Here is a 13,974-nt window from a genome sequence, read left to right as displayed (position 1 = left end):
TCGCAGTCCCCAGTGGGTCAAGTGTGCAGTAGATGCAGCTGCCAACACATTAAGGTAGGTCAAACATATATTTTCTTTGACAGATGTGCCTTAGTATCCCCACTGAGAGTTAACCTTAACTAAAGATTCTGATCTACTAAACAGACACTCATTTCCTGGGATGACCATCAAGAAACAGTATTGAACTCTTTCGACCCCTCCCAAGTGGCGCTTTTATTCGCAATGGCCTGGTTAAAAACCATAGTTTATTGGCTCAATGAGAATGAGCAGTATGCTCATGGTGCAGGCTGCTCAAGCCAGAGTTGTAGCATGGGCAGGACTGGGGGCAGGGAGGCATCACCCTGGGCGCAATTTTTTTCGGAGATGCACCCTGTCAGGACGTCATGAGCTGTTGCGTACTTCTCATACCACCCTCCAGCTGCAGGGCGGGTGAGAAGGACGCAACAGGCATGTTCCCTGCCAGCCCTGCACCACTTACGAGTCTCACAAAGTGCTGCTGGTCCCACAGGACACCGTGAATGTGGCCTTCAAACAGCCAGGCTCACCATTGCATGGCTGGGCAGGCAGCACAGGGCAGCCCCACTTTGCTCAAGTGGATAGGGGTCGTTCTGGCAGTGCTCCCACCCCGGCAGCTAGCAAGAAATATTTCACTGCTGGCTCAAGCATTCCGGTGCCATTCCTTCCTTGCTGCACTGTGAATGAAACAAGCCAAAGTCTAGCTTGGATCATCCAAACCCAGACTTGTGGTTTGTTTTTTTCCAAAAGAAAAAACATGGAGCCCGGGTTTGCACAACACAAAAAAATCTGATTCCTGTTTCATTCACAGTGCTGCATTGGCAGCAGGAGTGGTAGAAAACAATTGAGTGTACACAACAAGCAACGGCTGTAAACTGGTAGTTCATTTCCCCTGGAGCAGATTAAGGCTGTTGCATTTTCATCCATCCCTTCCACTGGAGAAAAAAATACTGATTTGAACAAGTATATTCAGGTTAAGAAGATATTGCTGGGGGAGGGGGGGAGTGCAGGGAACAGAGAGTTGAGTCCAGATGAACAAGTTATAAATTCCTGCTCAGTAAGGAAACATAGCGGGTGGCCTCAGTCTTGCAGCCAAAAAAAAAAAAAAAAGCAAAGAGAGGGAGAAGTGGCTGAAAAAAGCAGATATATTCCAAAAGAATGATAAATAATAATAATAAGGCACTGTTTTCTGTTCACCAGACCTAAATAAGGTTCTACACAATGCAGATAAAATTGGCTGGATCAGGTTATTTAGGAATAATTTACCTGCAAGCGCAAAAGAAGGCTAAAACAACTGTAACTTCCGTATATCAGCACAGTAAAAAATATTTTAAAATATACAGAATAGGAAAGATTTGGCTTTTGTTTTAAAAACAGTCTTAAAGTTTTTACATCTACAATGAAAGTCTCACTAACTAACTAAAATGTTAACATAGTAATTTTGCTAAATACAGCTTGTTTTGGACCCTGAAGCAGTAACTCTGTTTCCCTAAAGAGTAACAAAATTTTATTCCAGGGTTTTCACTACAGACAGATGTATAGTTTTATTGAAGCAGCAGTGGACCTGTCTATTAGACTTCACACCTGTAGCTACTGATCACATAGAAGACAATGCTTAACAAGAAACCATTCTTTAAAAATAAAGCTATATACTCAGTGGTTTTTTTCCTGATGGTACGCAGTACCGGCACCTTTTTTGCTAGAAGAAAAGCACTGGTTAAAAGTGTGTCACTTACCGTTAACAACTTCATGGCGAGTAAAGGTAAATGGTAAAGGGACCCCTGACCATTAGGTCCAGTTGTGACCGACTCTGGGGTTGCGGCGCTCATCTTGCTTTATTGGCCAAGGGAGCCGGCGTACAGCTTCCGGGTCATGTGGCCAGCATGACTAAGCCACTTCTGGCGAACCAGAGCAGTGCACGGAAACACCATTTGCCTTCCCACCGGAGTGGTACCTATTTATCTACTTGCAGTTCGTGCTTTCGAACTGCTAGGTTGACAGGAGCAGGGACCGAGCAACAGGAGCTCACCCCGTTGTGGGGATTCGAACCACCGACCTTCTGACTGGCAAGTCCTAGGCTCTGTGGTTTAACCCACAGCGCCACCCGTGTCCCATTTCATGGTGAGTACCGGCACTTTTTTCCTAGCACCCCATATATCCCTCCACAATGGTACCTTGGTTCTCAAACTTAATCCATTCCAGGAGTTTCGACTCCCGAAAACCATTAAAAAATCAAGGCATGGCTTCCAATTTGCTGCAGGAGCTTCCTGCACTCAATCAGAAGCTGTGGAAGCCGCATCGGATGTTCGGCTTCCAAAAAACGTTCGCAAACTGGAACACTCACTTCCAGGTTTGTGGTATTCAGGAGCCGATTTGTTTGGGAGCCAAGCCCTTTGAGTACCAAGGTACCACTGTACTGGCATATATGACTTGCTTTTTCTGCATTGTCCTATCTGTGACTACACATCTTCTCCAGCTATAGATGATCACTAGCTTAGATTGCTGGTACTTCTGTCTAACTGTACCACCTTGTAATGTTTCCCTCACCACAAGTTTCCCTCGTAATGTTTCCCTCAGCATTCAGGAGAAGAGCTTTCAAGATAAGAATTGTTATTTCTAGATAAGCCGTCTGCTTCAGGATCTTTCTTTAGAAAATAAGCACTAAATTTATGTAAGGTATCAGGTTGTACCATTAATAGTCATAGAGAGAAAAAGCAGTGGCTTACTGAGGTAATGTCGATGAGGTAGAATGTTGGTCCAGTAATGATGACAGGCTCACTCCAGCTAATATTAATACTGTAAGGAGATGTAACTACCACAGTTACATTTTCAGGAGGAGCATCTGGAACTGGAGAAAAAGTAGAAAACATATCAGGAAATGCAGTTAGCTCTCAAAAATATTTCATGCGGTACAATTTTAGTAAGAACAATAAATGGCATTCACACTTTTTTTTTTTTTTTGGCCCTGTCACAGCATTATGCCCCTGTCATAGAAAAAGTCTCCAGTGTTGCATATATTGATTTTAATTGCAGCCAAATTAGAAATCTAGGAACTGTATGTGTGATAACTGTATCACCCAAAATCTAGCAATATAGTTTTGTGGCAGTCAACAAAGGCCCAGTAAAATTGGGCTCTAATCAACATTTTAACAAAATATTATAAAATACATTGTGTTTTATGGCAGTCACATTACTTGTGTGGTATCCAACTAAGTCATACTCACAGTAGTCCCACTGGAAACAATGGGGATGGCTGTTGATTTCAGTGAGTCTACTCTGAGTGTAATTAACATTCGCTATCACGTGTAAAGGGAACACATGCCATATATAAATATGGATATTCATATTTAAAATAATAAACTGGTTTAATTTAGGGATAGCCAACTTAGTACCCTCCAGATGTTGAGAACTACAATCCTCCTCAACCCCAGCCAGACTGGTTAATGGTCAAGGATGGTGGGAGTTGAAGTCTACAACATCTGAAGGTCACCATATTGGCCACCTCTGATGAATTTCCTCTGATGAAAAAATGAATTTCCTGCCAATACAGTAACACTTCCTTCAATTGTTATTCCTTTACTAAAAATGCAGGGATATTTACATAGTAGTATTGACTGCCTCTCTGTAAAAAATCCACACCATGAGGCAAGTTTAACAAAAATGGTGATAAGGATGGTAAAACAAGTAGTGTAATAGCATCTGGTAAGTAATTTGTGGGGCAATAGTATACTGTTGTCCTTGGTAGGTCAACCAAATTCACATCATTCTCCACAGGTAGCAGAAGTTCCATTATTTCTCTCCTAGTGATCAGTGCTTCGTATTATTGAGAGCAGAACAATGATCAGTTAGCCTATTTACAAAATTAATGGGGAAGGTGAAGAATAATGTAGAAAAAGTTTGTTTCTTTAAGAGTTAGCAACTAAAAATCAATTAATTCTTTAAAATAGAATGATGGGAACAAATGACTTGATCACTTTATAAAGTAGTGTAATGTGTAAAATTGTCCATTTAAAGATACTTATTCCTATGTTATCATGGCGGAAAAATGCTATATTTTAGACTTTTAAAAATTAATTCCTTTCTGCAAGCAGCATAGGCTTTGTTAGAAACAAGCTCCGTTGATATTTCTTTCCTTATCTTATTTCTTTACACAGAACACCCAGAATGAATTCTTTCCAAACGGAAATCTGAAATACAATATTGCATGTCCATAGCCTCTCCTAATGGCCTCTGCTAATGTCTGTTAGGATAGTCTCGATACTGTCCATGCCTTTGAAGTTCCATTGATATTAATGAGATTAGGGGTTGTTCATGGGACCTTTTGGGCCAGCCCATGCAATCTTACTGGGCGAGCTGGCTTTGTGTAAGCAGACTGGCCATGCTCTAAGCTCAGCCTGAACCAGTTTTGGGGAACCTGATTACAACTATAGCTTTTGGTGAATTGTAGTTAAGAATCAAAGCTGACTGGAGTGGAGTTTGTCTAGTGGCAGTAAGCTTGTGGCAGTCAGTGTGTATATGGCCAGCTCTGACTGTGGCAGCATATCTGGAAATCAGCACAGGCTGAGTGAAAACCACAGCTGCCACAGACTCAAAAGGATGCACATATAAATGCATTTAGGATCAGGATGTGAACGCATTTAAAACTCTTCATCTAAAGTGCCAAGACATCCCTTCACTGACTTTCATCATAGCTGAAGAATGTTCAAATACACTAAATTTCTGATATCTATATATATATAGATATATATAAATATATATAACTAAAACATGACTAGAAATTGGAAATCTGTTAGCTTCAGTCTAGCAGCCTTACAACAAACACATTACACAAACAATTTTTGTGCCAATGGTAGCTGTCACATACTGATTTAAGATTGTTTGTGAAATGAGTCTAGTCGGTAATGGGGCAAGATATCACCATACCCTTTCTCTTATAAATCACAGCAATTTACTCAGTAGGAATGACCTAGTCTTATTCACTCGTTCCCCTATAATCCAATCACTTCCTCTCATGAGCACTTTTCTCCTGGTTTTCACAATAATGCATTTTCTGTAACTAATAACCATCATTTCCTGATTATCATGCTTCTATGCTTGCACAGGAATGTGGGTCTTATGGAGGTCAGGGTCATTTTTTCCCATCCATCTGTGTCCTGATGGTGAGGCAGAAGTTAAGTTTGTTAGCTGGAAGGTACGTCTGGATAGCTTATCATTTTACAGAGCCACTCATCAAAAAGCAAAACTGATCCTCTGATGCTCAAATGCATCCTCTGACTCCAGCACTTTAGTAGGGCTTATGTTGGCACAGGATCTTTTTAAAAAAGAAACCAAGGCTATGAGTTATCATGTGCCTTTAAACGTAAATATATGCCTGCATTTTTACAACACTAACATCTTACATAAAATAAGATTATTTGAACAAATATTTTAAAATAAATATTAGATTAGATTGTAGTATTTTTCAAAGGCAAAATTCTGAAATGGAAAGGTATCTTCTATTATTACAAGATCTGTGATGAATTAGAGGCAATTCAGGATTATTCCCTATGCCCTTCAATCCAGCATTTATCTGGTGATTTTAATAAGGCATGTAAAGGGAGTGAGGGATGCGGGTGGCGCTGTGGGTTAAATCACAGAGCCTAAGACTTGCCGATCAGAAGGTTGGCAGTTTGAATCCCTGCGGCAGGGTGAGCTCCCGTTGCTCGGTCCCTGCTCCTGCCAACCTAGCAGTTTGAAAGCACATCAAAGTGCAAGTAGATAAGGTACAGCAGGAAGGTAAACGCCATTTCCGTGCACTGCTCTGGTTTCCCAGAAGCGGCTTAGTCTTGCTGGCCACATGACCTGGAAGCTGTACGCTGGCTCCCTCGGCCAATAAAGCGAGATGAGCGCCGCAACCCCAGAGTCAGCCATGACTGGACCTAATGGTCAGAGGTCCTTTACCTTTACTAAAGGCAGTGAAAGTGGAGGAAAGCAATTTCTCATAATATAACTTCAGTGGAAATTTATTGGTCATACCAATGTCCTTGTTCTGGGCAATTTTGATGAGCAAAGTTGTTATACGAACTCCTAGACCTTGCAAAGCATCCTGGGGGCAATATAGGTAGAAGAAAGTGACCAAACATATGACTGCAGCTGAGGAGGTCTGGCTTATGCACCTCTGCTGGCTTGTTTTATTTTTGCATCCTGTCTACAATTATTCTTGTTAGCCTTTGCATCCTCAGGAAGAATAAGGAAAGAATGGTGAACAGACTCAATTGACTGCAATCTTTAAATTTGCTTATCAGTAAGCTCAACAATGTGTATCTAGAAACAGGTCAACGGCGTCCTGAATTGCTCAAATGAAACATTAAAGATGGAGAAACAATAACCTTTGTACAGGGATGATGAAGGCAGAATGAGTGTATGGAAGGGAGTAATGATTGCACCCTACCCAAACCTCTACATCCTATTTTCTGAACAGCATCCACATATGTACAAACTGTAGCTACAAAGCCTTTATCTACCCAGTCTATAGTCTGTCCCATGCAGAAAGCCTCAAGAGTTTAAAGCTATGAATTTATGTATAGCTCAAGCACTGTGCACAGCTAGCTGGACATATGGAGATCATGGGCAAAACCAGCTGGGGCAATCCTGAGACTCTCATCCTATGTTCATTCTGTTTACATTGTCATCTGCATTGGGCCAATGGTTCTCACAACGCATTGGAAGAAACTATACAAACAGATTTAGGTTCTAGCTGGGTTGAATGTTATCTTAAGAATCAAAGACACAGCCACTGTTCCTAGGGTTACTAACTTGGAATGGAGGTAGAGTTCATGTGCCCTTAGCATTTTGTGAAAAGCAGAAAAGCAGGCAAAGTTCACTGACTACGTAACAGAGAAAGCTTTGCTATACATAAACCGACTTCAAAGCAACCAGTGCCTAAAGAGGACAGAGCCACAATCTTTAATAGCTATTAAAAAGAGGAAATTTCAGTATGGTCAGGTTTTCTCACAAGTCTACGACAAGCTGCAGCTGTCAAAAATTCTCCTTTTCTGAACCAAAGTTATGGTTTAATATCATGGTAACGGCAAAGTTTGATTCTTTAGAAAACAGATCCCATTGCAAAGTGGACTTGTATAATTTATCAGCAATGCAATAACACTGCCATCAAACTATTTTATGAGACAGAAAGACAGTTCCTAAGAGGACAATCTATAAAACAGAAGGCTGAGTACTCTATCTATGGGAGAAAAACTAGCATTGGTGACTATTTAATAGTAAGTATCATTATCCTTAAATAGTTACCTCTGTGTAAACATGTACTGAATCTTTCCAAAATTGCTAATGTTTTTAAAATGTAAGAAAATCTATTTTAACTTTACCACACAATTGTCACAGACATAGCATGCATGAGCTGAACTTTCTACTTTGTAATTGCACCATGGCCACAATCCTGAATATCCAACTGATTTAGCCTATTGAATGATATAACCCCCCAAAAGCCTTTTAAAATTCACTCTATCCAAAAAGCACTTTCAACGTTTGGTATGAGCTTTTAAAAGGGAGATACTGTAAGTGCTTGTGAAATTTTAAAGCTTAGTGTACAAAACCCCCAAATTAAACGACTGCGAAAATAGTAGGTTATTGGAGCAAACAGTGACTTGATTGTTTTGGATTTTTCTAGCTAACATTTCCTTGAAAAATTCCTAAGAGAGGATTGCTGAGCACACATACACAAAAAAAACTTTGCCATTTTCTATAGGGGGGAATGTGAAATATGTTTTCCCTCTTATTTTAAACAATTTATACAGTCTGAAAATATCTAGATTCAGCAGCTGCTTTGGATAATGACCACAACAAGCAGCTGTTAAGATCTACTAGTGAAACTTTTTTCTCAGAATTGCTGACTATGAATACATTCTCCTTCAGAGAATTGGGAATGGTAAGGTTAATTAAAAAAAATTAAATCTTCCCATTACACCAAGCTTGTATGTAATAAATGTTCACTAATATCAACTGTACATTATGTTTATGCTTTGAATATGGACTTCCATGATTTTGCTAATGTTTTTAGGTGGAAAATGAAGTAGTCATGGAAAACAGAAAAAATTGCTAACTTCAATGCAATATGACTGCTGTCAGACCCTCTTCCTCTTTCATGACTATTGTATACAGTATACTGTATGCTTAATTCCTGACATATGCAGCACTTATGAATTCCTGAGGATGTAACTGGATATAATTGAATAATACAAGTTCTTACAGGCAATGGATTTTTAACAATGCTTATATACTTGATTGCATTTTACATTTGACTATCCAGAGAGAGACATCGGGGTAGTTGTATTATCAACTGTTTGAATTATTCCAGACCTTTATAGATTTGATGTCCATGTAAAACTAAGAGGTATGATAGTCATTCTTACTTACAGCCAGGAAGAGTTTGTGTAGATATCCATGGTGAAGAGGTGCCAAAACCAGCGTTCGTACTAGCAGAAACTCTAAATCTATACCATCTAAATTTTTTCAGGTCATAGACTGTTTCCTCTGACAAAGTGCCAACAGTATATGAATATTGCTCCTGTTCATATTCAATACATTCAGCAGCTTCCCAGTTGTTGCAATGGATAGATCGTAACTGCGCAGTAATCTTGTAGTTTTGAAAGTAGCCAAAGATAGTAACTGGCATTCTCCATCTCAAGGTCACACTTGTTGATTGTATGCTTGAAAACGAAATATCTCTGGGAGCGCTGGGAGCTAAAAATAATTTTTGAAATGTTATGTACCACACGTTACAGTAAGCAATCAATAGCTTGTGCTTATTGTTGAAAACAGGGTTATGCTAAACACAACTGCAGTTAAAGATGGTTTAATTGTTTCTCCCTATAAATTGGTAATGATTTGTGTGTTTTGAGAATGATATACATTGGCACACATAAAGGATATTTCCCCTTAAAATCTTTCTGAAAACATCATTCTTTAAAGGGTCCTTGACATTTCTAGAGGTCATTGGAGATTTATGGTCTTAGTTACATTTGTGTTACAAAAGAATACTTGATGAATAGATGTTGGGACCTTTAGGTGGACTGATGAAAAATGTTTGTCCATACCAGATGATTCATGAATGTGAACTTTGCTGGCATAAGAATATTTAGTAAAGTGATCATCACCAAATCACGATGGCTGAGTCATGTTTATAAATTTTGAGTAAGCTGCAGGATTACACTGGGAAGCATTCAAACTAGGAACATCTGTACGTTTAAAAAAACATTGCTTCTTTGGGTTGGGGTTGATAAGTGTGGAAGAACAAGTATCTGCTTCCTTGAACAAAAGATATTTCAGTCCTGTTCGTATCTGTAACTTTAGAGCATAGTTGTTTTGAAGTTGTCTAATCTGTATACTTTATCAAAGATGTTACATCACTGAAGGTCAGTATTAGGCCATTTCAGTTGTCTGGTGCATCTATCTCAAGTAGTTACAGACACATTTTGTATAAACTGTATGTGTTATTTATATAGAGAAAAGCTAATTTTGGAATACAATTCACATGCAAGTTAATTTAAGTCCAAGAACCTCTGTGGACTTCAAAGAACACAAATGGCCAGCCATAGCAGGAACTTTGCCACACTTTGGGCATCTACAACAAGAGCCTCCATAATTACAGAGTCAGATGTCCAGGGAACATCAAATTGAACCCCACAGCAGCAACATATATTGCAGTTCAGAACCGAACTGTTGCTAGGAAATAAGACCCACTGAATACAATTGTACTTATTCTGTAAAAGCCCTATTAAGCAAACATCTAGGGAATTCATAAAACAGTATGGAAGTACAGATGTACATGAAGACTTTTAGCACATGAGGGCAGATCAACATTCACAGAAGAATATGTGAACAAATGCACTTCCTTCCCTGGAACGAAAGGGGGAAAATAGACTGGGTTGTATATATTTCTTACATAGTGAACCAGACCTCAGGAGGACTAGATACATTTTTAAAGACTGTACTATCAATATGGTAGTTTAAAGGAGTCACAAAAGAACCCCAGTTAAAAGATAGCCAGGAAAAAAATAAGTTTGCGAAATACTCCTTTTTCCTACCAAAGTCTTCCTTAAATATAATATTCAAATGATGCCTCTCCTCAAAGCAGAAAGAAAACTTTGTATAATTGGAAGATTTGTCTTAAATCCTTCTTTGCTCAATTGCCTTAATATGATTGCCTGTTTGCTGTTTTTATACATATTATGAATGTTAAGTTTATCACAACTTAATTCAGTTTATGATGGATTGTGGAGAAATAGATTTATTAGGATATTAGGGTGTGGTATCTAGAATAACTGCAATAAGTACTTTACCAAAGCATGAATTTGAGGGCCGTTTGCTTCCTTTTATTTAAAGGGAGTGTACAAAGACTATATGCAAAAATGTTTTTATTATTTAGAACTGAATAGAACTGCAACCTTCAATGGAAGTGCACAGTTTATCAGGCCATGACTTGGGAATCTGGAAGGAATGGAAAGGGCATGGGTATGTTGGCTGCATTCAGACCATGTTTTTAAATATAACCTTTTCAAATTGGTGTAAAAAATTAAAATGCAATGGATGCAGCAAGAAAACGACAGCAATGTTGCAAATGCAACCAACATACCCAGCAGACAAAGGCTGTCATTAAAGCAGTAAGGCATCCAATGGATCCAATGGTGCCTTTCTGTTCATGGAAGGGTTGAAGCAATTTCCACAAATTCCCCAACTGCTCTGCAGTCCCTTGCACCATTTCCCACACTTTCCCAGAGAGCCTCCCTCACAAACTTTGGAGTGAGTATGTATGCGAGTACTGAAATCATTAAAGGCTAATACAAAAGAGATTTACCTAGCACCTAAATCTCACTACATGCCATTACTGACATGTGATCAACTTGTGTAAGGGCTATATGGGGTCTCAAACTGTGAACTCCACTTGAACCCCTGTGTCCAGGCCTTCAGCACCTGACCTCATAAGCACTTCACTCCAATGAGAGTTGAACTCTCCACCTTTCATGAGAAATACTCATGCACTGCAACACCCGGGGGCTATACTAGGGGATGCCAGTATAGAGATCAGTTGGGCTCTGCCCATTGCTTAAAACAATCAAACAGTACTTCCAGAGCTGTTGTTCAGAGATTTTCCAATGAGGCAGTGAACCTAATTTGATTTCACTTGGTGTCAAAAATAAATGCTTTGGCAGTGACTCAGTGTTGGCTGTGTGTCTGTGACTAACATAGACCACCATAAATAAGAAGCTGAGAACAACTATAAAACTGTTTCCATTCCTAATCACAAGTCTCCAGTTTCAAGTGGTAGCAACTCAACAGAAAACAATTCATGTGAACATATATTTAAGAATATGTTGACCTAATAATGACCATTTTCTTCTTGTTGTTACTCCTGGCATGTTTGCCATAGTAAATGTGAGTAGAGAAAATATTATTTACATCAAGTGCAATTTTAACCACAAGAATTGTTACCTGTTTCTGGAAATGTGCTGGCATTGCATAGCTGCTCCTTTCCACCCCCGGCAGCTGTCACAGCCTGTATTTTAAACTGGTAAGAGGTATTTGATAACAAGTCTCTGAAAGTATGCACTGTTTCATTATCAGAAGACAAGATTGTTGAATTCTTTCCAAATGTTATGATGTAATGGGTAATAATCCCATTTGACTTCAAAGGAGGGTCCCACTGGACTAGGACTGACTGCCAACTGGTTGCAGTACATTGGATATTCTGGACAATATCTGGAGCTTCAAAGAGAAACATGCACCATAGGTTAACATTCCTACAAAACTGAAAGGGCAGTTGCATTAGAGTATACTTCAGTACGAGCATGGTAATGTTACAAGCAAGGGGCAAGCATTCCAGCTATTTGAGATGACAGCATAACTAGAGCTCTTGACGAGAGAGCTATCGAGGGAAGGCCTTGGTTTAGCACTGTGCCGCAATGCAAAGAGAAAGAGGGACAATAGACTTACACAAATGGGTTTCAACAAGCAACAGCTGGGTTAATGACAGCTTTCATGAATTTTGTTGCACAAGAGACAAGGACCTCAACTAAGATGATAGCCTTTCTGCTTACAGAGGAGTCCTCCCAGTCCATCTGATGTAGGAAACTGAAGGAAGCCAAGGTTGACAAATTGAGAGACAGTATGCTCCTATAACAGACAACCTGCCTAGTAGGAGAGGTAAAAGTCCTAAACCAACTTCTGAAAGTGAACTTGCCCTGGATTGCCCCATAACTTAAGGTTTCTTAAGTGTGCAGGGGGGAAAACCCCAAATAGTATTACATTTCAAGCAAGCTAACCTGATTCCCTTGTGGTCAGCTGAACAAGATTGCTGAATTGATTGCCGTTTCCAACTTTTGTGAATGCAGAAACACTGATGAAGTAAGTGTTGAACGGTTCTAGTCCAAGAATATTAGCTTCATTGTGTGAACCTGAAATGTTCTTAGATGAAGAAAGCAATTACTATAAAATTGCTATTTTTGCAAGATTTTCCACAGAATTGAAAACAGAGACTTGTTGCACCTTAAAGACTAACAAATTAAATACAGTGGTACCTCAGGTTAAGTACTTAATTCGTTCCAGAGGTCCGTACTTAACCTGAAACTGTTCTTAACCTGAAGAACCACTTTAGCTAATGGGGCCTCCTGCTGCTGCCGCACCGCCGGAGCCCGATTTCTGTTCTCATCCTGAAGCAAAGTTCTTAACCTGAAGCACTATTTCTGGGTTAGCAGAGACTTTAACCTGACGCGTATGTAACCTGAAGCGTATGTAACCTGAGGTACCACTGTATGGCATTAGCTTTCATGAATTAGAGTCCATTTTGTTAGATAAATGACACGTTAGGCTCAGTTGGCTAGGTATATATGGAATTGTAGAGGGGGGAATGGAAACAATGGGGTCAAATCACAATGCCATAAGTACAGCCCGTGACAATTCAATTTAAGGACCATTCACAACAGCAATAACTGGCATCATCCTAGTTATGCTAAGTTCATTCCCATCAAGGGGATGGACAGGGCCTTGTGGACTATATTCACAGGTCAGGTGGGTGTAATCAGTCCCATGGGTCAAAGCTTCCCCACTGCTTGTTTATTTAGTCTATTCCCCCCCCCCAAAAAAAAAATTCTTAAGGTGTGACTCCTGTCCAATAAGCTGGATGAAATGTTATTGTAAAATATAAACTAACCCAATTCACCACTGGTCATACATATATAGGCAAGTCTGTAAAGGCATGAATTATGAAAATGAGAAGTGTCCAGGTTAAAAAATAGCCTTCTTTGATTTACTTTGTACAACTGCCTTAAATTCACAAAGGGCATGTGAACGATTTAAAGCAAATCCAAGAAATTGGGAGCACTTTCCTTTCAAAAATTTCTTGTATGAAATCTAAAAGCTCCTTTTTATAGTGGGCATAGTTCAGAATAGTTTTGAGGTCTTATTTCCTAGTAACAATTCAGTCGTGAACTGCAATATATATATATCTTAATTAATAATATTAATTATATGTATGAATATAGCATTAGAGTTACAAACCTGATAAAATGTAGTTTGACTGCAGTTATCCAAAATGTTAAAAACGTATCTTTGAATAACACCATTTGGTTGAGGGCTTGGATTCCATTTCAGCCATACGGAATTAGATGTGTAATTGGCAATTGTCAGGTTCTCAGGAGGAGCCAGTGGAACTATGAAAGGAAACATCATTTAACTGTAACACTGTATATCCTACTTGTACATACAGATATTTTGTAAAAGCAATTCACTCTTAGAGATTTGACATGCATTCATTTAACATCTTTCAGACCAATATAGCAATGCTATTAGTTCTATTAGGATAATTTTTCTTTCAATCTGTTTGATATGCTTTTCAGAGATGTATGTTTCTGTAAAGAGTAATTGTAAGAAACTGGAAGATCTATTCATTTTCACTGCTACAAACAG

General features: G+C 39.1%; 1 protein-coding gene across 6 annotated transcripts in view; it reads right to left on the bottom strand.

The window, feature by feature from the left end:
• The window catches only part of PTPRQ (protein tyrosine phosphatase receptor type Q), a 111,770-nt gene that overhangs the window by 38,549 nt on the left and 59,247 nt on the right, over positions 1–13,974 (bottom strand). For all 6 annotated transcript variants that reach the window (XM_077934761.1, XM_028745577.2, XM_028745578.2 and 3 more), the window contains 5 exons: positions 13,567–13,718; positions 12,333–12,474; positions 11,503–11,775; positions 8,428–8,754; positions 2,742–2,863 (listed from right to left, as the gene is read on the bottom strand). In XM_077934761.1, coding sequence (XP_077790887.1) covers positions 2,742–2,863; positions 8,428–8,754; positions 11,503–11,775; positions 12,333–12,474; positions 13,567–13,718 — 1,016 coding nt within the window. The remainder of the gene's footprint in view (positions 1–2,741; positions 2,864–8,427; positions 8,755–11,502; positions 11,776–12,332; positions 12,475–13,566; positions 13,719–13,974) is intronic.

This window comes from Podarcis muralis, chromosome 10 (assembly GCF_964188315.1).
Source record: "Podarcis muralis chromosome 10, rPodMur119.hap1.1, whole genome shotgun sequence".
Classification (NCBI taxonomy): domain Eukaryota; kingdom Metazoa; phylum Chordata; class Lepidosauria; order Squamata; family Lacertidae; genus Podarcis; species Podarcis muralis.
Note: the sequence above shows the minus strand (reverse complement) of the source record. Positions and strands in the feature narration are given on the sequence as shown.